This window comes from Xiphophorus couchianus, chromosome 12 (assembly GCF_001444195.1).
Source record: "Xiphophorus couchianus chromosome 12, X_couchianus-1.0, whole genome shotgun sequence".
Lineage (NCBI taxonomy): Eukaryota > Metazoa > Chordata > Actinopteri > Cyprinodontiformes > Poeciliidae > Xiphophorus > Xiphophorus couchianus.
In genome coordinates, this window is record NC_040239.1 from 15689385 (window position 1) to 15717087 (window position 27703).

A 27703-nucleotide genomic window follows, 5' to 3' on the forward strand; every position below is an offset into this window, starting at 1 on the left:
TTTTGTTTTTTTTTCGAACCAGGAAACATCTCTCCTCTTCACAGGTTACTCACCTCTCTTGTGCACAGCAAGAGCGCCACCAAGGGAGAATTGCTATATTTCCTTTACCTTCCGATTTTACAACCAAACAGCCTCCAATATATAGGAGCATAACAGACCAAAAGTGTCTAACAATCTTAAATCTAGAAGTTCAATTATTTCTTTGTTTGGAACACCACAGACAAAGAAAGCCACACCACACCTCCTCCCCTGTAAAATCAATACTTCTCAATCATTTAAACATCTTTCAGTTTTTTTCTTTTATGAATATAACTGAAGTCAAGAAATGCTTTTTTTTCTTTTTTTAAACCCTCATTTAGAGTTGCAATTTCAAGTTCAGTCTATCAGGAGGTCGCCGGTTCCTCACTGGACGAGTGTTCCTTTCGACTGTAGATGATGGCAAGTCTATTGGTTGATTCCCAACAGTTTTTTCTTCCATCTGTTGATCCACACCTTTGGTTGTATCGACATCATCATCATTCCAAAAGTTTCCAGAACAAGAGTCTGTTTGTGTAAAATGAGCTGGATTTCCATTTACACCCAGAATCTGATTTACATGTTTTTTTTTAACACACTTCCCTTTCACTTCCACACTGTAAGTTACAGGACCCAGAATTTCTTGTACAACTCCATTCAACCACTTCTCCCCTCCCCTGTAATACTTAACCAAGACAGGTTGACCTACTGTGAAAACTCTAACAGTGAAAGAGTTGGTTCTGTTTTGTTTCCATTCTCTAGAACTGGGGTCTGATCAGTGATAGTCTTGTTCGTGTAAGTGTCACTAAAATGATTTATGTCATGAAAAAATGTATGTTTATTTCTAACAGTTAGGATAATGTATTTTAAGTTGTTCGGTTTACGTTTTGAGATTTGTGTAAAATGATTGTATATTATTTCGTGTCAAACAATTTTTGTTCAAAGTTATCGCAAGATTTGCATATATGTGAAGGGCTGCGTGACTTGAATAAACAGGGAAGGAGCAGGAGCCTGGAGCAGAGCTATGGGTAGCAGCCTCATATTCAGTAGCTGTCAAGGTATTTTGTAGTTATGTTTGTAATATTTTGTAAATTTATTGGTTATGGTGTTTTAATTACATAATATTTTAATTTAGAGTGGACGACAAAAAATTTATCTGTTAAAGACCTCCAAAGCGGCAGGCGGCCACAAGGTAACCTTTGTTAAAGCACGTGTGTTACGCCCCCATGGTCTAGGGGTCCAGAGGCAGTAACATAAAATGTGTCCAGAGAAAAAAGTGGAATGAAAAAATGATTTATTACAAAATGAAGGTTTTCACAGAACCAAAACACAATACAACTTAAGCCAATTACACAAAAGTAAAGAACCAACAAATTCAGAAATCACTGAGTGCAAATTAAATAACAAGATGTGCGAACACATCAGTCTAAAGTAACTCAAAACAACCAAAAAGAAAGAACAAAGGGGAGCACCAAAAACCTCCCAAACACAAGCCTCTAGCTTGTTCAAGGTTTATCTAAAGCAGATTCACTACTTAACAAAAGAAACAAGAACAAAATTGTCCAAACTGTCCAAAACAGTCACCAAACACGGAAGGTGGGGGTCAGCTTTACACAACCTCTTCCCTCTAGCTGCCCCACTGGAGGAATGAACTCAGACGTCTTTTATGTGATGCAGGTGGGTCTCATCACCATCTGATTGGCTTTGCTGCTCCAATGGGGTGGCTGCTCTCCTGCAGCTACTAGGCAGCCAATCAGAAAGCTGTGCCCGCACAGCTGATCCTGCATAATAGAAAAAAACAAAGCCTGCACAGCCTCAAGAGGCCAGGGACCATAACAACGTGTCACCTGTCTGTCTGTAAATGTATCTTTGTCTAAAGCTTTGTGTTTTATTTCTATAGTTTTCACGGCATTTAATAAAGAGCCCGTCTAAAGGAAGCCGTGCCAGTGTTGTCACTGTGGAGCTACAGTTCGAACTTGTCTTTTTCGGAATAACTCAGCAGGAGTTTTCCCTGTAGTTGTATGGGGTGTGTTTCTGTACCCTAAAAGAAAATTTGCAACACAGTGCTCAAGTGTCATACCACCTACGGCTCGATTCTTTGCTAGCGACTTTTAAAGATTTTGGACTACGCGTTCTGCTAATCCATTGCTGGCAGGGTGGTATGCAGGTGACTTAATGTGCTGCACTCCATTTTTTTTAGAACTGACTCAAAATCTTGTGAAACAAACTGAGGACTGTTATCTGTTACAACTTCTTTCGGTAACTTGTGAGCAGCAAACAAATTTCTCAGTGTTTCAATGGTTTTAACTGAAGTAGTAGTATGCATAGGAATAATCTCTGGCCATCTAGCATAGGCATCCATAACTACCAGAAACATCTGCTTGTGGTCCTCTGCAAAGTCCACATGGATTCTCTCCCAGGGGTTGGCAGCACATTTCCATTTATGCACTGGTGCAGTACAAGGCATACTATGCTGCTTTTGACTAATTGTCATGATTTGACTTTTTCTGTGTATTAATTTCGAGTTTCCTCTGTATCTGAGTCTCCGTGTTGTCCTGTCTCCCCTTGTTTAGTTCCCAGGTGTGTCTCGTTCCCTGATTACCTACTGTGTATTTAGTGTCACCTGTGTCTCTGTATCTTTGTCGGGTCCTTGTCGTGTGTCAAGCCAGTTGTCTGTCGTCTGTGCTATCTGTTTGTCAGTCGTCCATTCGTTTTGCCAGTTGCTACCGGTGCTGATCCCTGGATTCTGTTCTGCCGTGCTGCATGGTTGTTGGACTGTTTGTATTTCGGAGTTGCTCATCATTAAACCATCACTTTACTTCTACCTGGGTCTAAGCGTCCTGGCTCACCATCTCCCCCCATTTCATGACACAAATGGTACACTCACTGACTTCCTGTTCAAAGCACTCATCTACTGCTGGCCACCACAATAAACTTTTTCCCCATCACTTTTTTAAAAATCTTCAGAGCTACTAATAACTTGCAGTGTGTACCAGTAATGGTTATTGCTTTACAAGACTGAATATTTAAATTAAGCCCTTAACATCCCATTTTTTTGTCTCCCAGTCTGTTTCTTCTTTTATTTGTTTCATGTGATTTTCTAATAAAAAATGCTCTCATCAGGATCCATCGATTTGTATTACCAAAAAACTATAAACATTATGCCTTTCATCTTAACTACATTTACTTTAGGACTGATGAAGGGAGAAAAAAATAAAATTGGTCAATAACAAATGAGACTTCCTACTAGAGAATTGTGAGCGGAGGTTGATTAGCTAAAATATTTAGCTAATCAAATTGTTAGTAAACACACAAGTCCAAATGCGTTTTTGTTTATCAAGTATTATCTACAGTCAGCCAGATTGTCTAGACTTCCGGCCTTATAGAAAGACAGACTGCTGTCAAAACAGAAAATGTCACAAGGAAAAGAAAAGATAAACAGATGTTAGCAAGTCATGTCGGCTTGATTACATCGGCTGATCATTTGTATTCATAAGCTGATCATAAGCTTGGCGCTCTCCGTCTTTTCCATTCGGTCCACTTGATGACAAAACGACAAAAAACCAGACTGGATAAAGTTAAACGGTTTACTTCAGAAATAAAAACGGTACAAATGTTACTTTTCCACAAAATAATAAAAAGTAAATAAGAGAGTCTAAAGAGAGAGGTCAACAAACTATGTGGCTCCACTCCAACTGCCCAACTATTGTTCCCTAGCCACACCCTAAAATTTAACTGCAATTAGATATACAAATTTAAAAGAAGGCTTTAGTATAATCCAATGTAACAAATTTGTATGCATTGGAGATTTAACTAGCAATCATTTTTATCCAAATAAACAAATTATCATAAGAAATATACATTTAATTTATCCAAAATGTCTGAATGAACAAAACTGAATTTAGGCTTCTACACACTGGTTACAGGATGAATTGCTACCTCTGAACCACAGTGGCCTCAAAGTATTCATAAACTCCCCCCCTCCACCTTCTTCATCCCCCACAGATAAAAATTTACTATCCAACCATAAATATGTTCCAGTAGATCATCTTGTTTTAAGTAATCTATTAAGACCAGAAAAAATTTCACCTTCTGATTCAGCCAGAGCTTTCTGTCTGAGATGTTTCTCCAAGCAGAAGACAGGAATGGGATCTTTGTACACATCAAATTTGTTGGCAAATAGGTGGTGGTTCTCCAGCAGCCATTTTACATCCCCAGCTCCGTATACACAAATTGACCGTATGTGGCTGCCCTCACACGGAGGATACACTGCTGAATGCTGTGATCCCTCATGCGACTCCCATTTCACTAGTCGTGCAATGGCATTCATGTCCGTTTGATCGTACTTAGTGTGGGGTCTCGTCGAGCCAGGCACACCGGGGACTCGTTGAATGGTCGCCCACATGGCCTCATCAGGACTGTAGGTGTCTTTGAACCACTCGATAAGAGCTTGTACTCGAGTGTCGTTCAAAACACTCTGGACGTAACCCCGAGTTACCACGATATAGGCATTTCCTGACTTAATAGGGAAGTTGAAGGGAGGCGGACTCTTCGACTTTCCTGTCGACTGAAAACGCAGAGTAAATAAAAATTAATAAAGTATTGATAATTAGGTCTCAACACAAGCTACAAATGCTTTCCAAATGTACCTTGATTATCCCATTAACAACATGGTGAACTGTTGATACCCTCCCCTTCTTAACTTGAGACATATCTTCGGACTCCATGCTGTTGCTGCCTTTCAGCGAGCGCAGTATTCTTACCATTTCCAAATTGGTTTTTAGAGGGAAGTCTTGTCCACACAGGTTGATGAAGTATTTCCACTCTGCACTGTATTCATAAAGGTCAGCCATGCAGTTGAGGTCAGCTTGGACACGAGTCCACCCAGCATAGACCACGGTCTCAGCCTTTCTGGCCATGTAGACATTGGGGAAACAGGAAGCGATGCTGCTAATGGCATCTATTACAGAGGGCTGGGATTTTTTGTCCACATGAATACAATAAATGTTCTGAGGTGCATAGATGGCTCGTAGCAGTCGCTCAAAGTTCTGCACCTAAAATATGACGAAAAAAAAAATTACGTTTTTTTTCTTTCTACAGGAGTGAAACATTGATCTGTGAGGAAATGCATGTTCAGTTTTCTAGCAGTTTTAAACCCTTGAAAGAGAAACATCACAAAATCTCTCAGTCACTTTTTCCAGAACAAGCAAGTGCCTGCTTACATTTTCTTTATTTATTTTAATAACATCACAATATGTGTCTTCTCTGCATTGTTGTGCCATTGACTCAAATACTGTTTCATTTCATGTGATGGGGAAAAATGATAGGAAAGGGATTCGGATGAGGCTCATTTGTCAGATCAAAAGTACCTTCTTAAAATCACAACCTTTAAGCAGGTATTAAATATAGTATTCAGTAAGCTCACATTTTAGAAATAATAATGTTTGTTTCTTTTGACCTGATGTAGTATTTAAATGTTTTGCCTTTATTAGCAATGAGTAGAAAGTCAACAATAACAGAAATGAGAACTTGAAACCATAAGCCCACAAGCTCAATCTATGTAAGGTCTATAATATAGATGTATATGTAATGTATATAATTAAATGTAATGTTAGAATGCACTTACTTTGTGATGAACAACTATAGAATAAGCCAGAGGAAAGTCTTCTTCTTCTTTGCTAAGGGAAAATGTTATATATTTCCTCTTTGACTTGAATTTCCTGTAACAATGTTGAAAGTCATTATGTGTCACTGAAATGATTGATTTTCTAAAAGAAATAAAAATCTTTGCAGCAATATCCAAAGCCCTTAAACGTTTCACATGTTGTTGCGATGCAACCACAAACCAGCATATTGAGGTTTTATGTAACAGAGCAATACAAAGTGCTGCATAACTGTGAAGTAGAAGGAAAATGTTTTCTCATTTATTTCCTCAGAAATGACGTTTATGCGTAGATGGCTCATAGGAGTGGCTCAGTTACCAATGAATAAAATCCAATACAATCACTTGTCTTCAGAAGTTATTTTATTAGCAAACAGAGTTTGTCTATGTGTCATTTTTTGCTCATCTATAAATTAATCTGTCCTTTAATGGTCTTAGGGGATTTGAATACAAGTGTATTCATAATCTCAATTCTACTCAATGTTTTTCTGTCATAAAATCGCAACAAAATGTGAAAAAGTCCTGGGTTATGAATAGTTCTGCGAGGCTCTGTAGTTTAAAGCAACACACCCACAGTCTTTGGTTTCATTAATGTAATACTCATCAGGGATCTGAATATTTTTCTGGAACTCTTTTGTGTTGGTTAATAGTTTGGCTTCCTGCAGCGCCTCTGTGTTTCCCTCCTGGATTGCTGAGCAGTTGCACACCCCCTCTGGGCCGAAGTCATAATCCCTGTACTCCAATGAGCGATTACTGTGGATTAGGTGAGTAGACAAGGGTGACTCCAGCTGAAGGGCCAGGAACAGCGTCCACAGTGATCCCAGTGCAAAGGTGAGTTTCAGTAACAGCTGGTGCCAGCTTTGTTTGCAGAATGGCATGGTTTCAAGACGGCCTCAGGATAGTGAGTTCTATAAAGAAGCCAGCAGTCATTTGCACAAGATTTTATAGTTCCTTCCAGTCAGAGATTAATTTTTATATGCATTTGAATGTATCATCTTTTTGAGAATGTTGAGTAAAACTTTTGTCCTTTACCAAGAACGAGGGGGATTTTCCACAGTGTTTGAAACAGTTGCAGAGTTGAATATAGATTTGTAAATCCCTGTTCCTGGAAATAAAAATCATTGTTTAGACTCGTGCGTAATGTTGACATATACTAAAATGTAGACATTTCCTTTATTTGAGTGCTGAGTTTTAGAGAGACCAAAAAGGAGAAAGAGAACAAGAGTGAGATGTGGTTTCACAAGGAGAGAAGTTTACAGTCATAAGTTCTCTCATGTTATTGATGCACAAGTTAGAACATTTTCACAAAAAAGCCAAATAATTGCATTGATAGCTCTAGTGTAATGTACACAGATTATTCACTGTTCTCTCTGATTGCTCCATTTTTAAACAATACAATCTTGATTAAAGTTTCACAAATCACAAACATGGTTTTAAATATTCTGCTATTAGAGCAGAATAAATCAGTCCAGGTTTGAAGAGTCTAACTGTTGTAGTTTTTAAACTAGAGTCGATTAAAGATGCCGAAACTAGTGAAAAAAGGAATCGCCCTTTAGCCATTTCCAGACTCGGAAGCTAGAATTGGAAACCAACTTTCAGCTCAGAGATCAGCTATCCTCCTCCTCACCACAATGGCAGCGTTCCTCCCACCATGCATTTTCTTGAAGTCTCAGAAAAATCACAATCAGGCTATAAAACAATAGCTCAGCTCTCTCTTCTTCTTTTGTCTCAGAAAAACAACTCGCGTTAGGTCGCGGAATAATGTAGCACAAGCACGTGGCGCCTGGATGCGGGGCGCTACAGCCCCCCACCGCCAGGAGGCGGCACCTGCTACAGAGCCGAGCCGAGCCGGGCTGCTGATGTAGAGCGATGGAAAAGGGGCAAAACTTACTCCATAAATTACAAAATGACTGAAAAGTTTTTTTTTTAGTATTTCCATCATCAACTGAAAGACATATGTCAAAAAAGACCTTCCAATTTCATAACTGTGAGGGCGTCCACCCCCAGTCCGTCCCCCCTTTTCCCGTGTTCCCACCAACTTGCAACAGATAGTTGCACCCTTGGATGCGGGCACAGAAAGAAAAAAAGCTGTAGGAAATTTTGATGGGGATTTTCCCTGTCAGGCCAAAGTTGGTGGGCACTTGTCCACACAGTCCTTCAGAAAGTTACGCCCATGATGGTTGTTACTATTGGCTTCAGTGTTGGGTAGGACCTTGTTACACTTAGTTATATTTATTTGAGAAAGGTTTTATGGGGGGAAATGCTTTTAGGAGTAGTTTTATTACTAAATATTATGAAATATCGCTTCTTTTACTTGCGTAAAATTTCTGAATACTCCACCACTTTGAGTAATATTAAATAAAAAACAAGCTTGTCTTAACCAGAACATTTACTAACAAACGGTTTTATTAGAGTTTCATAAGTTTTATATTGAAAGAAATGTATTTGGAAAATATTTTGTCTGCTTTTGTTACTTTTGTATTATTTTTTTATCACATTATTTTATTGTTACTTGGGACATTTTTATAAAAAGCTATCATTAGTTTTGTAATTATGTAATTTATGTGTATTATTGTTATTTCCTTCTTTATTAACGAACCAGAGTCACGTCGATGTAGCACACTTCCATCTCACTCACGGTGCAACTAAAGATACGCAAAGATGCTGCTAAGCACACCGGGAAATATTTGCCACTCGCGTCTTTTTCTTCTTTCAGTTTTTTTAAGAGCTAACCCAAAAACTCTAGTTTATTCAACTCTTGGAGGTCTGGCAAAATTAACAAAAAGTTAAAAGTTTACCTTTCACAAACTCACACGTTTAGATTCAAGATCTAAAACTCGCTAAATCTACTTGACTTAAAGAGAAGATAGGCTCACATAACACTCACATAAACACTGACTTGAATGAATCTAATAACCCTCTTGATGCAATGCTTCAGGATTATGAGGATGTTTTTCAAGGATTAGGTGCTGTACCCTGCACATACAAGATTCAGCTGAGAGAGGGCGCTCAACCTGTTGTGCATGCTACACGACGCATTCCAGCACCACTGCGAGAGGAGTTGAAAAATGAGTTGGACAGAATGACCAGGTTGGGAGTCATTCAGAAAGTGGAAGAGCCCACCGATTGGGTTAATTCCATAGTGATTACCAAGAAGAAGAATGGAGAATTGAGAATATGCATGGATCCAAAAGATCTAAATGAGAACATCAGGAGAGAACATTATCAAATACCCACTCGAGAGGAAATAATCAGTGAGATGGCTGGAGCAAGATATTTCACCAAGTTGGATGCAGCACAAGGGTTCTGGCAAGTAAAGCTGGATGAAAGCAGTACCAAGTATTGTACCTTTAACACACCTTTTGGAAGATACTGTTTTCTAAGACTTCCTTTTGGAATAAAATCGGCACCAGAAATATTCCACAGAGCGATGGAGCGGATCATAGAAGGCTTGGAAGGAGTGAGAGTCTACATTGATGACATCATTATCTGGGGATCAACAGCTCAAGAACACAATGACAGATTGAGACGCGTCATGGAGAGCATACAGAAAAATGGACTGAAGCTCAATAAAAATAAATGTGAGTTTGGCGTCAAAGAAATTATGTTTCTCGGAGACAAACTATCTGCCCAAGGTGTTCAACCAGATGAAGATAAAATAAAGGCTATCTTGAAAATGCCACCGCCTGTCGACAAAACGGGTGTCCTACGCATCATGGGGATGATTAATTTTATAGGAAAATTCATTCCCAATTTGAGTGCAAAGATGACAAACATTCGCAGACTCCTGTACAACGATACTCAATTCCAGTGGACAGAAGTTCATGAACAAGAGTGGAAGGAATTAAAAAAATATCTGACTACGGAACCGGTGCTCATCTTCTACGATCTAACTAAAAAAATAAAACTATCTACAGATGCCTCAAAAGATGGTCTTGGAGCAGTTCTTCTTCAGGCTGAGAATGAACAATGGAAGCCAGTGGCTTATGCGTCCAGAGCCATGACCAAAGCTGAATGCAGATATGCTCAAATAGAAAAAGAATGCTTGGGGCTGGCTTATGGACTAGAACGGTTTCATAACTATGTGTATGGCCTGCCATCTTTTGTCACCGACCCTTGGTTGCCATCATAAAAAACATCTAAACGAGATGTCACCAAGGATTCAGAGACTTATGATGAAGATGCAGAGGTATGAATTTACATTGATCTACACTCCAGGGAAACATCTGATTCTTGCTGATGCTCTGTCTAGAGCCCCTACAGACATTAGTGTGAGTTCAACTGAAGAGGATATTCAGTGTCATGTGAATTTGGTGTCCACTGTGTTGCCTGTGTCAGATGGAAAGCTACAGCAAATAGTTGAGGCAACAGCTAAAGACACAGAGTTGCACTTAGTCATACAGAATATGGATGAAGGATGGCCAATAGGCTCATGTTCACAGTTTTTCAATGTTAAAGCTGATTTAAGTGTTGTGAATGGACTATTACTGAAAAACAACAGGATTGTAATTCCACAAGAGTTACGACAGGACATTCTACAGCGGATTCATGAGGGTCATCTATGCATTGAAAAATGTAAAAGAAGAGCTAGGGATTCAGTTTTCTGGCCTGGACTAAATAAGGACATTGAGGTGCTAATAAGCAAATGTGAAACATGTCAGACATTTAGAAACAAACAGAGCAAAGAACCTATGATAATAACTGACATTCCTACATCACCATGGCTGAAAGTGGGAATGGATTTGTTTCATTTTAAGGGTAAAGACTATTTAGTGATCATTGATTACTATTCAAATTATCCAGAGATGGCTCTATTAGCTAATATGTCATCAAATTGTGTCATAACACATGCTAAATCAATCTTTGCAAAGCATGGCATTCCACATATTGTGGTGAGTGACAATGGACCATGTTTTAGTAACAGAGAATGGCAAAAGTTTACAGAACAGTATGCTTTTAAGCATGTAACATCAAGTCCACATTATGCACAGTCGAATGGAAAAGCGGAGAAAGGTGTTCATATTCTTAAGCAACTTCTGAAGAAAGCTGCAGATAGTAACTCTGATCCGTATTTAGCTTTATTAAGCTACAGATCATCGCCATTGCAATGTGGGTTTTCACCTGCTGAACTTTTGATGAATCGGAAGATTCGTACAACTCTGCCAAGTTATGACAGTAATGAACAAGGTGCAAAGAAATCGTCAAAGTTGGAGTACAGGTTACGAAAGCAGAAAGTAAAACAAAAGTCATATTATGACAGATCAGCTAAGATTCTACCCACATTGTCATACAAGGACCCAGTAAGGATTCAGGATGATGAGGGATGGAATACTAAGGCAACTATTCTGCAGGAAGTAGCTCCACATTCATTTGAAGTGAAAACTGAAGATGGACAAGTTTTGAGACGAAATCGTTGCAGTTTGTTGAAAATTCCATTAGAGCCTGTTGATGAGTCGAATGAAGAATCTAAGGACTCTCAGATTATTCCTATAACTGAAACACATTGCAACATGGACAGTATTAGGGATGATCCACCTGTGTTAAGAAGATCTACCAGAGTGGTGAAAAAACCTGACAGACTGAACTTGTAAAAAAAAAAAAAAAAAAAGGGGAAAAGTTGAAATGTCTCAGTTGAAATGTCTGTATTTTGTAATTCAGTGTTTTATCTGTCTCATACAATGTATGTTATTCTTTGAACTTTCTTTTGTAACATTCTTACTTTAAAGAAAGGAGGATGTGATGATTGAATGAATTATACTTATGCCCACTAGGTGGCGATCATGAGTTCATGTGAATGCATAAATGTAAAGAATAGAACAACAGAGTGAGAGAGTCTTGGGTGACACACCTGTAAGAAACCTGTGTGAGCAGACGCATGATAAGAGACTTTAATAAAAGTGTCTGAGCAATACAAGACGCCTGGTCATTATCAAACACGAATATAACAACAACTAAATGCGACTCAAATGTTTTACAGTGTAGTAAATCCATCACCAAGTGAAAAATACGTCACAAATTACCTTCCAATTGAATAACTGGGGTTGCCTTTGAGCCGCACCCAAAGAGATGCTTCTCGCCTTCTAAGTTGCTGTTGTGTATGACACACTAGGTCAAATAAACATAATGATCAAGTGTAACTGGGTCTATATTAATAGTTGTATATTTTCACAAAATGTTTTCTTTAATGTATTTGTCCTCTTATACTTGACTGTCCTTGTGTTCATCTGCTATAAGGGGGTTGGTCCTCCAACTCCACCTTACTTTCTTCTTCTTTTGTTCAGGGTCCTCCAGGAGTATTATAAATATTAAGTTATTAATTTCCTCTTCCCTTTTGCATTTTCATTTGAGTTGCTATTACTCAAATGTAACATTTATAACATTTGATGCATGCTAACACTATTATTCTGTATAGATCAGGTTGGAGAACTGGAGCACATGCTACATGCTAATGCTAATATCTCCCAATTGACAGATTAAATAAACGGAGACCGCCTCCAAACCCAGACTTGGTGTTTTGTGGTTTGTCCGATCACCTCATAACACACACAACGCAGAAGTCCACCGGTCACACAAGCACATAACTGGAAGTAGCACATGGCAACGTTTTTTTGTTGAACCAGAAAATATCTCTCCTCTTCACAGGTTCCTCACCTCTCTTGTGCACAACAAGAGCGCCACCAAGGGCGAATTGTTATTTTTCATTTACCTTCAGATTTTACAACCAAACAGCCTCCAACACGTAGGTACGGAAGAGGATAAGGGCCACCGAAAAAAAAGAGAATTCTGAGATTAATCTCAGTATTCTGACTTTAATCTTAGAATTCTGACTTTAATCTTGGAATTCTGACTTTAATCTTAGAATTCTGACTTTAATCTCAGTATTCTGACTTTAATCTTAGAATTCTGACTTTAATCTTGGAATTCTGACTTTAATCTTAGAATTCTGACTTTAATCTTAGAATTCTGACTTTAATCTCAGAATTCTGACTTTAAACTCAGAATTCTGACTTTAATCTTAGAATTCTGACTTTAATCTTAGTATTCTGACTTTAAACTCAGAATTCTGACTTTAAACTCAGAATTCTGACTTTAATCTCAGAATTCTGACTTTAAACTCAGAATTCTGACTTTAATCTTACAACAATACACCAATGTGGAAAACTCGCAACGAGACAGCTACATGTCCTACAAAGTAATTTGTACATCTCAGCAAGACTCACGTTGTTTGAGCTCTTTCGACCGAAATGGAAACAATAACAGCGACCAACTTCAATAAATTATTCTTTTTTTTTTTTAACTATCATTTCCCACAGTACCTAAACGCACCATGACACTCCTGTCGTCACGCGGTCAATGACATCACGCAAACCGTAAGTGACGCAGAGGGTTCAAAACACGTTATAAACGTAACCGGCTTTTTCTGAGCTTCATCTTCACCACACCAAGTTGCAGCCGTCCAGAAAGAACTACTGTCATCCCCCGGGTTGCTATAGAAACAGTTGTCTTTAATTTGTCCATGGTTTCACTCTCTTCAGGATCTGTTAGTGGCTGATGAAGGTAGTTAGCACCGCTAGCATAGCTGGTGAACTTTCATCATCATCTCTGCTCAGTGACTGAGGTTCAACTTTAACCAGCTTGCGGGAGGCACCTCGGTAGGAAAAGCTGACTCAGACTCGGGCGCTGGAGCTTAACTTCAAAATAAATGTACATAAATATATTGTTTTCTCATAGCAGTGTGCTAGCCGTTAAAACCGTTCCAGTTGGAACAGCCAGGCTCACTTCCTTGTGCCGTGTTCGAGGTCATTCTGTAGCCCCATCTAAAGCAGCTGTTTCCGGGATACAAAACATGAAGAGCCTCCCGTACTTCTGCCGAGGAGAGGTCGTTCAAGGATTTGGAAGAGGAAGCAAAGAACTCGGAATTCCCACGGGTGAGGCAAGAAACGGGCACCAAACTATGAGGTTACCAGTTAGATAATATGATACATAACTGTCTACGTAAATAACGTAAAGTCTATGGTAACAGATTCTTTACTGATTCTCGGAATTATGCAGAGGCTGGAACGTAACGTAACAAGTCCAGCTAAGTGGTTTGGTACGTCACCGGATCAGCAATTTATGCTTTACGTGAGCGTTATTCGCAACAATCATTATGAATTTGTACGTAAACGGAGCTAATCTTTTTACGTAGGTATGTGAGTTGCGTAACGGAACTTGACTGATGCTAAGAGCGCAGCTGTTGACTCAGTATGTCCGTGTGATTCTGTCCACAATGTGAAGTCGTGTTTTATGTAACCTGACATAAATAGAGGAATTGAGCAGCCGGACACAGATCAATACAGGAGAAATAAAGAAATGTATATGGAGATCCTCGGGTTGGTAGCAAAGGCACTTTTCTTCTTATAACTTTTACTTTATCCATTTTATCTGTTGGAGCTATTTATTCTTTATTTCTTTATGCATTTGAATTTTGTTAGTTTATTTTTACATTTCTAGTTTTTGTATTATTTGCAGGTTAATAATTGTCAATTCTATTTATCTTTTGTTTTTATTATTTGTTCTTATTTATTTGTTTTCTAAAGACAGGAAGTGAGGTGGATCAATCCACTTTCTATAAGTGTAGGGGCCTGGTAAAGACAAGCAGGCATTTGGGTTTGGGCAGAAGTAGACAGGAGCAACAAAGGAAAGTTTGAACTTTTCAGTGTTTTGCTGAAAAGGAAAATAAAAGCAACCAAGATAATCAACAAGTTTGGACATTAAACTTCTTGTGCCTGCGTGAAGAATCTGGACCCCAGTACCTCATAGTGGCGGATGGAACTTTTTATTGGATGTTTGGTTTGACAAACAATCGCCACTACATTATCCATCGTGTCCATTTTTATCAGGAGTGAATAATGCCAGCGAACCAAACAAGTGTGCATTGTTTCAAAACATGATTCAGAATTTAACAATAGTCACCAAATAATATGGCCATACAAAATACTTGCAGCTAAAATGTGTTAAATATCAAATGTAAAAATTAATTAACATTACAGAGGTAGTACTCTTGAATACATCGTTAATTGAAGAAACTAAAAAATCATCCCTTTTATGTGTAAGTATATTCAGTAACATAACGTGTGAATGTTTTTATTGTTAAATAATAAGCCAGTTCAGATTTTGTGAAAAGTAATTTTCCAAACTTTCTCCAACAGAGATGAACTTTTTGGTTTCACAAACGAAGCAGGTTTAATCTACCAAAATAAACCTTTTTAAAAGAGTCTAATTAGATAGTCTTCTGTTTTTGAAACACTTCAGATAACCTAGTTAATAGAACTTGGATGTAATTACACAACAAAATGATTCAAATTCAGATGTGCTGTGTGACATGCCTATTTATTTGTTTTATCTGGTGCTGCATTGTCAAGGTCAGAATAAATCCTCTAAAGTAAATAAATCTAAGCAGAGTCTAAGCAGAGTTGCAAATATTGTCTTTTTTGATCAGCTTTAGTTTTATCATATAAAAAGGGGGGGAAAAAACATGATATAATAAATCAGTTGTTCCCTTCTAAAAATAACCAATTCAGTCACTTACAACTTAGAGCAGGGGTGGGCAACTCCAGGCCTCGAGGGCCGGACTCCTGCAACTTTTAGATGCATCTCCACTTCAACACACCTGAGTCAAATAATGAGGTCATTAGCAGGACTCTGGAGAACCTGACTGCACTTGGGAGGTGATTCAGCTGCTGGATTCAAGTGTGTTGGACCAGGGAGACTTGCAAGAGTTGCAGGACACCGGCCCTCGAGGACCAGGATTGCCCACCCCTGACTTAGAGCATTTATCGTCTTGCTTACCTCTGCCTCTTTCTTTACTTTTGCCTGGTTTTTTGGTTTTTATTCCTCTTTTCTCCTTCTGTCTCTTATGTTGGGATTTACAGCCAACTTCCCGGATTCGGTGGTGGACAATCTTCCAGCAGATATCAGCACAGGAATCTATTATGGCTGGGCATGTATCGGGAATGGTGACGTTCACAAAATGGTGATGAGCATCGGCTGGAACCCGTATTACAAAAACACAAAGAAGTCCATGGTAAGGGCAAGTTGGGTGGCTTTCATTTCAGTCATAAAACTCATCCTCACTTTAAACCTGTTTGGTTGGCTGATGGTATTTGTAATCTCTTCCGTTGACACCTTTAATCGTCCCTGGGTGACAAGATCTGAAAAGTTATCTGAACAGAAACTAAAGCCCTGTGCTATGCATTTGACCTAACATGGCTTCAGGAAATAAAGTTACTCAAGTTTTTGCATTGAATTGGACAGATATGTGTTCACGGCATCACACACCTGCTTGTATCAGGGTCGTTTTGCTCTGCTAAAAGGAAAACTCCAGATGGAATTGTGATTAATTGAGCATTTCAATACATTTTGGCAAATTATCTGCTTTTGAAATTCATGTACATGTGTTTGGGGTTCTAGGAGACGCACATCATTCACAAATTCAAAGAAGACTTTTATGGACAGACTCTGAGTGTCGTTCTGGTGAGCTACATCCGCTCAGAGAAGAGCTTTCCCTCACTCGGTATGCTGTCATCTGTGTTTTTCGAAACTGGAATATGAAAGTCATATTCATGCATTTGTACTTTAGTGAAAGAAACAAATCAAAGTGCCAGCAACACAGTTTCTTCCCTTTTCTTGTGCTATTTATCTCCTGACGCACAAACTGCCTTTTTGTCCTTGCTGACAGAGGATCTCATAGCGGCCATCAACAGTGACATCGAGGAGGCCAAGGTTCAGCTGGAGCTCCCGGAGCACAGCAAACTGAAAGAAGACAACTTCTTCACCAGCACGACCAACTCGTCTCCGGTCTCTTCCTCGTCCGCTGCATCCACGTCTCAGAGCATCATCAATGGTCACTGATGGCTGGCAGAGAGGGCAGCGCTTTGTGCCCTGAGTACGTTTCTGTTTACATGTACAGCCTTATTATAAAATCTGTCAGTTGTCACATAAACAGTCAACCTCTGTGTCTTTTCACGTGGTTCTGTGTTAAAACGCTATTTTCTGGCATCAGTTGTTAAACTGCACACAGCCTGAACTGTATATATTCTTGCAATATTATCTGGACCTTCTGTATATTTTGAATCTTTTAGTAGAGAGGACAAATAAAAGTCACTGATCAGATGTTTTTTTTTTTTAAATTAAATGAACCATAAACGTAAAAAAAAGATAACTCATTATCTTCATATACCTAAGTCAGCATTGCAGCATCATTGTCCATAAAAGATAATATTGCGTAGTTTATCACCATCAAAACTATAATTAAGTTGCAACTTATGTAACCTTCATGATGAGTTTTACTATTTCATGCTGCCAACACCGTCTGCTGCAGTGTTTCTGTTGGAGAAACACTGCAGAAACTGTTTCTATCTGTCTGAAATCCTACATTTAACCAGATTTGGTCGAAGCAGAATACACAAAGACGTTTTAAGAAGTTATACCACATACCACTGCAGGATTTGAATTTGTTGATGCTTGATATCAAGGTCTTGGTTTTATCAGCCAAGGTGATGAACGATTTGGGGAAAAACACTAAGCTTGAATGACTAAGCATTTTTTTCCCCCTTTTTATTAGTTATAGTCAAGCATTTTTGAATGATTAGACTAAAAAATGTTATGTATTTAATGTGTATATACAGCAAAAGCCTTACAAGTTTATGAACATGATTTATTTTTATATAATCGTATGTGAAAGTTGGAAACAGACAAACTATTGCCCTTTAAAAAATATTCAGTTTTTGTGAATGTGTTAAAAGCCCTTGAAGGAGAATTTTCTTTTTACTGTTTTTTTTAAATTTGAGATAACAGGAAACTGTGGATGTGAAGTTTTTACATTCTCTGTAAAGCCTGTTGTAATTGCTGGAAACCTGCATCTGTAATTTTGTAGGTCTATTTAATTCATTAAAGCCTTTCTGAGGCCTGAAATTATTATTCTGTGTCATAAATGTTGTCGTCTTGCATTATAAAATATGATGTACTAACCAAAGGCACTTGGTTTCTTTTAATTATTGCTTTTAAATTAATTTTGTTTTAATCAGAGTCCAATATTTAATTAAAGTTATCTTAAGTGTCTTGACATTTATCTCAGAAATTGAGAAAGAAACACGTTTATCATCTCATCTGTTGCAGCAATTTTCTGGAGTTCCCACAAGAAGTAGGGTTAGTAAGACAGATTGAAAGGCTCAAAAACATAATGCAATAGATTACTTGTTTCCTTCTAAAAAAAATTTTGCAAATTCAGCCACTTACAACCTATAAAATTTATCTTCTTGCTTACTTTTGCCTGTTTCTTTGGTTTTTATTCCTCTTTTCTCCTTCTGTCTCTTATGTTGGGATTTACAGCCAACTTCCTGGATTCGGTGGTGGACAATCTTCCAGCAGACATCAGCACAGGAATCTATTATGGCTGGGTGTTTACCAAATGGTGATGAGTATCTGCTGTAACCCGTACTACAAAAAGACAAAGAAGTACATGGTTAGTTGAAGTTGGGTGGCTTTTATTTCAGTCATAAAATTCATCCTCACTTTAATCATGTTTGGTTTTGCCAGCCAATCGAACAGGTTTAGTGTCTTTTACAACCGAACCACAGCTTTTAGAAACCGGTTTCTTCAGTTGAAACTATTAATGTTCCCTTGGGTACAAGATGTACTCATAGTTTAGGGACGTCGCATTTCTCACAGTAAACAAGAACAAATCAAAAACCCTGAGCTGCACAGTTGACCTGGAACATGGCTCCAGGTTATTTTTCTATGTCTGAATTGAGTTGGGCAGATACAGTATGTGTTTGTACCATCACACATGGAGATCAAAGAAACATGAAAACTATTTAATTTGACTTCTGAAAATGATTTCTTATTTTAAAGATGAAATATAAATGTTATTTTTGATCTGTCTGTCTGTCTATTCTTTCTATCTATCTATCTATCTATCTATCTATCTATCTATCTGTCTGTCTGTCTGTCTGTCTGTCTGTCTGTCTATTGTATTATATTTATTTATCTTTGTGGCATATATTCTGTGAGGCTAATAAAGAACAATCTTCGTCATCAGGCTGGTTCTAACTTGCCTGCCTGATGAAGAAGAACAAGCTGATTAATGTGATGAACGACTTGGGGGAAAAAAACACAAAGTTTGAATGACCAAGCATTGTTTCCTTTTTATTAGTTATAGTCAAACAGTTGTTGATGATTAGACTGTATCTGGTGTGTGCTTAAAGCAAAAGCCTTATGTTTATGAACATACATTTCTTTTACATAATTGTATGTCAAAGTTGTACAACAGATAAACTATTTCCCATTTAGAAATATTTCAGTTTTATGATATTTTGTAGGGATGTGTTTGAAGCCCTTAAATGAGGATTTTCTTTTTACTGTGTTCTTTTTACTTCAGAAAATATGACAGATTAAGCAAAAGCACATGATTGCTTTATTGTTTTTTATATTGTTTTAATCAAGGGCGTAGGTTTGGTCTAAGTTTTGGTGGGACCTTACAACTTACTGACCAACCCCCCACCCCCGCACCGACCATTTTTGACCATTGGGGGGGGCACCACATTGGCTTAATAACCCCCTCCCCTCCTCCCCCTCCCTATGTGAAAAAACATTACATAATTAACAGACCTATTCTACCTCACATTCAGTGCTGACCTTACTAAACACCGGACTTTACAACAAATGCGTTGCGTGATAAATATCTAACTTATGGGTCCCCTCACTGTACTTACAGCCGAGGTAGCGAAATAACTTCTAATGTCTGTCGTCCTTTTCTTTTTTGGTGGCGACTCATAATAAATGTCAAACTGAGAAGGAGACGCGTTCACTGTCAGCACCATGGACCAAGTTTCCGTTCCGCGTGTGGCCAGCTGGCCGCCGCCTGTTGCAGCTAATCAAAGAACGTAGATCCACGTTCTGTGAGCCAATAGCGGGTCGTCATAGTTCATAACAGCGAATTTTAAAATGAATGCTACCACTGCGTAGTATATTGAAATATTAAACTAATCAATGTAGATTTTCGTTTATTTATTTTGTTTTTGTTAAAAAATACATGTGTTTTTTTTTTTTTATTAATATGGCAAAAATTGGTCGGGACTATTTTATATCCCTTGAATATTGGTCGTGACATGTCACGACCGTCCATACCCAAACCTACGCCCATGGTTTTATGACATAAATAGAGGAATTGAGCAGACGGACGAAGACCAATACAGGAGAAATAAAGAAATGTATATGGAGTTCCTCGAGTTGGTAGCAAAGGCACGTTTCTTCTTATAACTTTTACTTTATCCATTTTATCCATCGTATCCATTTTTATCAGGAGTGAATAATGCCAGCGAACCAAACAAGTGTGCATTGTTTCAAAACATGATTCAGAATTTAACAATAGTCACCAAATAATATAGCCATATAAAATACTTGCAGCTAAAATGTGTTAAATATCAAATGTAAAAATTAATTAACATTACAGAGGTAGTACTCTTGAATACATCGTTAATTGAAGAAACTAAAAAATCATCCCTTTTATGTGTAAGTATATTCAGTAACATAACGTGTGAATGTTTTTATTGTTAAATAATAAGCCAGTTCAGATTTTGTGAAAAGTAATTTTCCAAACTTTCTCCAACAGAGATGAACTTTTTGGTTTCACAAACGAAGCAGGTTTAATCTACCAAAATAAACCTTTTTAAAAGAGTCTAATTAGATAGTCTTCTGTTTTTGAAACACTTCAGATAACCTAGTTAATAGAACTTGGATGTAATTACACAACAAAATGATTCAAATTCAGATGTGCTGTGTGACATGCCTATTTATTTGTTTTATCTGGTGCTGCATTGTCAAGGTCAGAATAAATCCTCTAAAGTAAATAAATCTAAGCAGAGTCTAAGCAGAGTTGCAAATATTGTCTTTTTTGATCAGCTTTAGTTTTATCATATAAAAAGGGGGGGAAAAAACATGAAATAATAAATCAGTTGTTCCCTTCTAAAAATAACCAATTCAGTCACTTACAACTTAGAGCATTTATCGTCTTGCTTACCTCTGCCTCTTTCTTTACTTTTGCCTGGTTTTTTGGTTTTTATTCCTCTTTTCTCCTTCTGTCTCTTATGTTGGGATTTACAGCCAACTTCCCGGATTCGGTGGTGGACAATCTTCCAGCAGACATCAGCACAGGAATCTATTATGGCTGGGCATGTATCGGGAATGGTGACGTTCACAAAATGGTGATGAGCATCGGCTGGAACCCGTATTACAAAAACACAAAGAAGTCCATGGTAAGGGCAAGTTGGGTGGCTTTCATTTCAGTCATAAAACTCATCCTCACTTTAAACCTGTTTGGTTGGCTGATGGTATTTGTAATCTCTTCCGTTGACACCTTTAATCGTCCCTGGGTGACAAGATCTGAAAAGTTATCTGAACAGAAACTAAAGCCCTGTGCTATGCATTTGACCTAACATGGCTTCAGGAAATAAAGTTACTCAAGTTTTTGCATTGAATTGGACAGATATGTGTTCACGGCATCACACACCTGCTTGTATCAGGGTCGTTTTGCTCTGCTAAAAGGAAAACTCCAGATGGAATTGTGATTAATTGAGCATTTCAATACATTTTGGCAAATTATCTGCTTTTGAAATTCATGTACATGTGTTTGGGGTTCTAGGAGACGCACATCATTCACAAATTCAAAGAAGACTTTTATGGACAGACTCTGAGTGTCGTTCTGGTGAGCTACATCCGCTCAGAGAAGAGCTTTCCCTCACTCGGTATGCTGTCATCTGTGTTTTTCGAAACTGGAATATGAAAGTCATATTCATGCATTTGTACTTTAGTGAAAGAAACAAATCAAAGTGCCAGCAACACAGTTTCTTCCCTTTTCTTGTGCTATTTATCTCCTGACGCACAAACTGCCTTTTTGTCCTTGCTGACAGAGGATCTCATAGCGGCCATCAACAGTGACATCGAGGAGGCCAAGGTTCAGCTGGAGCTCCCGGAGCACAGCAAACTGAAAGAAGACAACTTCTTCACCAGCACGACCAACTCGTCTCCGGTCTCTTCCTCGTCCGCTGCATCCACGTCTCAGAGCATCATCAATGGTCACTGATGGCTGGCAGAGAGGGCAGCGCTTTGTGCCCTGAGTACGTTTCTGTTTACATGTACAGCCTTATTATAAAATCTGTCAGTTGTCACATAAACAGTCAACCTCTGTGTCTTTTCACGTGGTTCTGTGTTAAAACGCTATTTTCTGGCATCAGTTGTTAAACTGCACACAGCCTGAACTGTATATATTCTTGCAATATTATCTGGACCTTCTGTATATTTTGAATCTTTTAGTAGAGAGGACAAATAAAAGTCACTGATCAGATGTTTTTTTTTTTTTAAATTAAATGAACCATAAACGTAAAAAAAAGATAACTCATTATCTTCATATACCTAAGTCAGCATTGCAGCATCATTGTCCATAAAAGATAATATTGCGTAGTTCATCACCATCAAAACTATAATTAAGTTGCAACTTATGTAACCTTCATGATGAGTTTTACTATTTCATGCTGCCAACACCGTCTGCTGCAGTGTTTCTGTTGGAGAAACACTGCAGAAACTGTTTCTATCTGTCTGAAATCCTACATTTAACCAGATTTGGTCGAAGCAGAATACACAAAGACGTTTTAAGAAGTTATACCACATACCACTGCAGGATTTGAATTTGTTGATGCTTGATATCAAGGTCTTGGTTTTATCAGCCAAGGTGATGAACGATTTGGGGAAAAACACTAAGCTTGAATGACTAAGCATTTTTTTCCCCCTTTTTATTAGTTATAGTCAAGCATTTTTGAATGATTAGACTAAAAAATGTTATGTATTTAATGTGTATATACAGCAAAAGCCTTACAAGTTTATGAACATGATTTATTTTTATATAATCGTATGTGAAAGTTGGAAACAGACAAACTATTGCCCTTTAAAAAATATTCAGTTTTTGTGAATGTGTTAAAAGCCCTTGAAGGAGTATTTTCTTTTTACTGTTTTTTTTAAATTTGAGATAACAGGAAACTGTGGATGTGAAGTTTTTACATTCTCTGTAAAGCCTGTTGTAATTGCTGGAAACCTGCATCTGTAATTTTGTAGGTCTATTTAATTCATTAAAGCCTTTCTGAGGCCTGAAATTATTATTCTGTGTCATAAATGTTGTCGTCTTGCATTATAAAATATGATGTACTAACCAAAGGCACTTGGTTTCTTTTAATTATTGCTTTTAAATTAATTTTGTTTTAATCAGAGTCCAATATTTAATTAAAGTTATCTAAAGTGTCTTGACATTTATCTCAGAAATTGAGAAAGAAACACGTTTATCATCTCATCTGTTGCAGCAATTTTCTGGAGTTCCCACAAGAAGTAGGGTTAGTAAGACAGATTGAAAGGCTCAAAAACATAATGCAATAGATTACTTGTTTCCTTCTAAAAAAAATTTTGCAAATTCAGCCACTTACAACCTATAAAATTTATCTTCTTGCTTACTTTTGCCTGTTTCTTTGGTTTTTATTCCTCTTTTCTCCTTCTGTCTCTTATGTTGGGATTTACAGCCAACTTCCTGGATTCGGTGGTGGACAATCTTCCAGCAGACATCAGCACAGGAATCTATTATGGCTGGGTGTTTACCAAATGGTGATGAGTATCTGCTGTAACCCGTACTACAAAAAGACAAAGAAGTACATGGTTAGTTGAAGTTGGGTGGCTTTTATTTCAGTCATAAAATTCATCCTCACTTTAATCATGTTTGGTTTTGCCAGCCAATCGAACAGGTTTAGTGTCTTTTACAACCGAACCACAGCTTTTAGAAACCGGTTTCTTCAGTTGAAACTATTAATGTTCCCTTGGGTACAAGATGTACTCATAGTTTAGGGACGTCGCATTTCTCACAGTAAACAAGAACAAATCAAAAACCCTGAGCTGCACAGTTGACCTGGAACATGGCTCCAGGTTATTTTTCTATGTCTGAATTGAGTTGGGCAGATACAGTATGTGTTTGTACCATCACACATGGAGATCAAAGAAACATGAAAACTATTTAATTTGACTTCTGAAAATGATTTCTTATTTTAAAGATGAAATATAAATGTTATTTTTGATCTGTCTGTCTGTCTATTCTTTCTATCTATCTATCTATCTATCTATCTATCTGTCTGTCTGTCTGTCTGTCTGTCTGTCTGTCTGTCTATTGTATTATATTTATTTATCTTTGTGGCATATATTCTGTGAGGCTAATAAAGAACAATCTTCGTCATCAGGCTGGTTCTAACTTGCCTGCCTGATGAAGAAGAACAAGCTGATTAATGTGATGAATGACTTTTGGAAAAAAACACAAAGTTTGAATGACCAAGCATTGTTTCCTTTTTATTAGTTATAGTCAAACAGTTGTTGATGATTAGACTGTATCTGGTGTGTGCTTAAAGCAAAAGCCTTATGTTTATGAACATACATTTCTTTTACATAATCGTATTTCAATCTGGAGAGACTCAGACGGAGATAAGAAGACAATTAGAAGAGTTTATTGACAAACAGAATTTAAAGTCTTTGGCGCTCGGGCCCCGGCTGAGGATAACGGTTATCGCAGCGTTAGCGATAGGCTTCAGATGAGCATCCCCGATGCTGTTAGGAACGTCATCCCCCAGGGCCCGGCACTGGTGGTGGAGGTTGAAGGAGGGTGCGGGCCTCAGGACCGGGCGAATGGAGGAGAAGGGGTGGTGGTGGGTTGAGCTCGGCTGGAGAGCGAAGGACGCCATGAATGAAGGTCCTTATCAGCTGGGACTTGGTCGATGATTGGACGTAACGTGGCTTGGTCCAGCGTTGATAGGTCGACGATTGTGGGCAGGTCGCTTCAATTAACGGTCCCGGTGGGGATGAAAGAGTCTTCCAGTTTGAATTTGCGCCTAGGCTTCATATCAAAGTTGTACAACAGATATACTATTTCCCATTTAGAAATATTTCAGTTTTCTTTTTACTGTGTTCTTCTTACTTCAGAAAATATGACAGATTAAGCAAAAGCGCATGATTGCTTTTTATTATTGTTTTTATATTGTTTTAATCGCGGTTGAACATTTGATTTAATTAATGTAATTTATTCTATTTATTTAATTTATGTCTATCATATCATCTGTTGTAGCAATTTTCTTGAGTTCCTGCAAGAAGTAGGGCTACTGAATCAGACTGAAAGGCTCAATCCTTTCTGTTTCTGTTTTAATTTCCCGTCATGCTGTCATTAATTGCTAGTGGTGACTGGCATGTCTTAAAATGCAACTAAATAATAGGGGAGTGACGTATGAAAAGAAAAACTGTAACTGTGGGGAAAAAAAATCTTCCAGCTACAGCTTTAGTTATTTGTCAGTCAGTTTACGTTGTAGCCTAAACAAACCAGGGAAAAGGTTTAAATAGCCTTTAAAAGATCCAAACATCTCAGGGTCACATGCCAGACTGCACCTCAGAGGGAATTTTACTTTAAATTTTTAGTCACAGCTAAATAAAAGCTGAGCTGCATTGTTACAGCTAAAAGCAGATGGAGCTGCTTGCTATCACACTTGATTTTCAGAACTTTGACTTTAGTCCGACTTCCCTGCTCACAGAGCCAGTAGCCCAACAGCTTTCTACTGGGGCAGCTGGTTTCTCTGCTTATAGTAGAGAAACCATATCAACCAGATCACATATACTTAATCTTTGATACAACCTTCATCCTTTCTTTCTCTCCCCATCTCCTGTCTTATTACTGAATATTTAAATATATGTAAAATATAAGACCGAGGAAAAAAAACAACTTTATTCACCCACAACAAAATACATTTCTTTACTGAGCTCTGGACTTAACTTTTCTTAAAACATCCAACCAAACAAGAAGTCTCTGTAATCTTCTAAGCATTTATTCATAACTTAAAACAGTTTACATGCAGTTTGACCCTGCAGGGAGGTTGTCTGGTATCTCAAATGATATTCACAAAGACATTTAAGAAGCTACATCTGACTGACAAAGCTACTTATGACTTATTGACACACACTTGTATAACACACCTTGATCTAGCTTAATGTGGTGCAGTTTCTTATATTCTTCTTGAATATGTTTCCTGATTTACTGTGTGTAAAACTACCAAGCAATCTGAGTCCTGAGCTGGAAAATAACACTGCATGTTAGCAGAAAATGTTGTGAACAGTGAGGATTAGTGGTTAACTTCAAGTTGAAGTTTTAATATAGTTAATGGGACTTTTGAACATTTATTTGTGCACCGCCTGATAAATAACCGTGTAAATGTCACAGCAGCGAGGAGAACCCTACTGAGGCAACACTGTGTCAGCTTTGTATCTTACAAAGAAGAACCAGGGCATCACACGATGCTTCCTTACAGCTGAGACTAACATTGAAAAAAAAAATCCACATTAATTTGAGAAGCAATAAATCTATATATTCTATATATATTCCTTTATTGATCAGGTAAACCCCGTTGAGATCTAGATCTCATTTTCAAGAGGGACCTGGGCAAAAAATTTGCAATACATAACAACATAACAATCTAATGAAAACAGGGATACTTGTACAAAAACTAACCCCAAAAGTAAAAACATAGGGCTGGACATGGGTCAGAATGACTGAATATTTATAATTTTGTGGGGGAACCAGCAGCAGGCTGGTGACTACAAAAAGCCTAAGACTCCTGGGCAACTTGCTGAGACACATTTACTCACATTAGTTGCAGTGTATGTTTATATTGGACCCTGAATGGATAAGGTTAAGGTTAAGGTAATTTTATTTATATAGCAGATTTTCAGCAACAAGGCAATAGAAAGTGCTTTACAGGAATTAAAAGGAAATACAAACAAAATAACAAACCAAAGGAAAGAGCAAAAGAAGAAAAATAATCTATTGTTGATCTAAAGCATGTAAACTAGATATTCCTATGTAGGGTTGGTAGATAAGTATAAGTAAGTATAATCTGGTCTAATTCCTTTTCTGGTTTGGAAGAATAGGAGTCTAAAACGTAGTTGCTAAGGTAGTTTTTTCTGGATTGTAAGTTTGTTCTAATCCCTGTTCTGGGTTGCTAGATAAGTCTTAGTAAGTATTTTTTTGGACTTCCTATGTATGCTCTAAATCTGTAAAAGTAATGAGTAGTCCACAGTTTCTAAGTAATAATAAAAACTAAATGTTCCTGTTCTGGAAGATTTATTTCTGGATTCTAAATTCCTTCTAATTTCTTTTCTGGGTTGCAATAATAGGAGTATCTCTGCATAAAAATCTAAAAATTAATCTAATATTGGTCTAAATAGTGAGTACTCCACAGTTTCTAACAAAATAAAATAAAAAGAGGAAATGACACATTAGGGCACATGGCAACATTCAGACAAAACAAAGACATGAGTGAAGGCGGTGACATCACAGGGCCATGAAACCACGTTGCTCAGCCTCTCAGCAAAGTCCGATAAGATGTTGTTATCAAGGAATGATGTCCTTGGGAGCGCTCATCTCCACAGCTGCATGGATAACAGGAGGGGATGAGATGGGAAGGAGCATTATGTTTACATATCTTCAAAGAGATTGGAAATGTGCAGCCCTTCCAAGGCAACACAGGAAAAGCCAATTCAGATACAGAATGTCTTAGGTTGGGTAGATTATAAATTTCAATCTTCCCTAAAGTCTCTCCGATACATCTCAGTTCCCAATTATCCAAATTAGTTTGGTCGTTCCTCTGAGCCGAAACTAGCAACTTCTGCAAGATTGATTCCATTCCGTAGTGAGTTTTAGAGTCCTCAGCTGGGCTGCGAGTCTCAGCAAGACTCGCATCCAACTTGTGTCTCTGTCCACACCAACAGTCTGAGTGTTCGCTAGTTCGGCCAAGTCCATCACAAATTTGTCGATAAGCCAGGTATCCGCAAGCTCCAAACAGTAGAAATCCTGTTATCATGAATAAATCCATGGTGTATCCCGCTGGGTGTGTCCAAGAGGGCTCTCCTGTGCCCAGTCTTCTC

General features: G+C 38.0%; 1 protein-coding gene and 1 pseudogene across 4 annotated transcripts; one reads left to right on the forward strand and one right to left on the reverse strand.

Moving 5' to 3' along the window:
* Window positions 1–3900: 3900 nt before the first annotated feature.
* LOC114154549 (beta-1,3-galactosyl-O-glycosyl-glycoprotein beta-1,6-N-acetylglucosaminyltransferase-like) lies at window positions 3901–6607 on the reverse strand (annotated as a pseudogene).
* Window positions 6608–13041: 6434 nt separating this feature from the next.
* LOC114154550 (riboflavin kinase-like) lies at window positions 13042–22866 on the forward strand. 4 transcript variants are annotated; one of them, XM_028033739.1, is made up of 5 exons: window positions 13045–13329; window positions 13409–13605; window positions 15592–15743; window positions 16130–16232; window positions 16398–17635. In XM_028033739.1, exons 2-5 carry the CDS (start codon window positions 13524–13526, stop codon window positions 16568–16570), a joined length of 510 nt encoding a protein of 169 aa, XP_027889540.1. In that variant the 5' UTR covers window positions 13045–13329; window positions 13409–13523; the 3' UTR covers window positions 16571–17635. The 4 variants fall into 4 exon arrangements, with proteins under 4 accessions (XP_027889538.1, XP_027889540.1, XP_027889541.1 ...); XM_028033740.1 differs by having other exon boundaries at window positions 13412–13605; XM_028033737.1 differs by lacking the exons at window positions 15592–15743; window positions 16130–16232; window positions 16398–17635 and adding exons at window positions 20822–20973; window positions 21360–21462; window positions 21628–22866 and having other exon boundaries at window positions 13042–13605.
* The last annotated feature ends 4837 nt before the right edge of the window (window positions 22867–27703 follow it).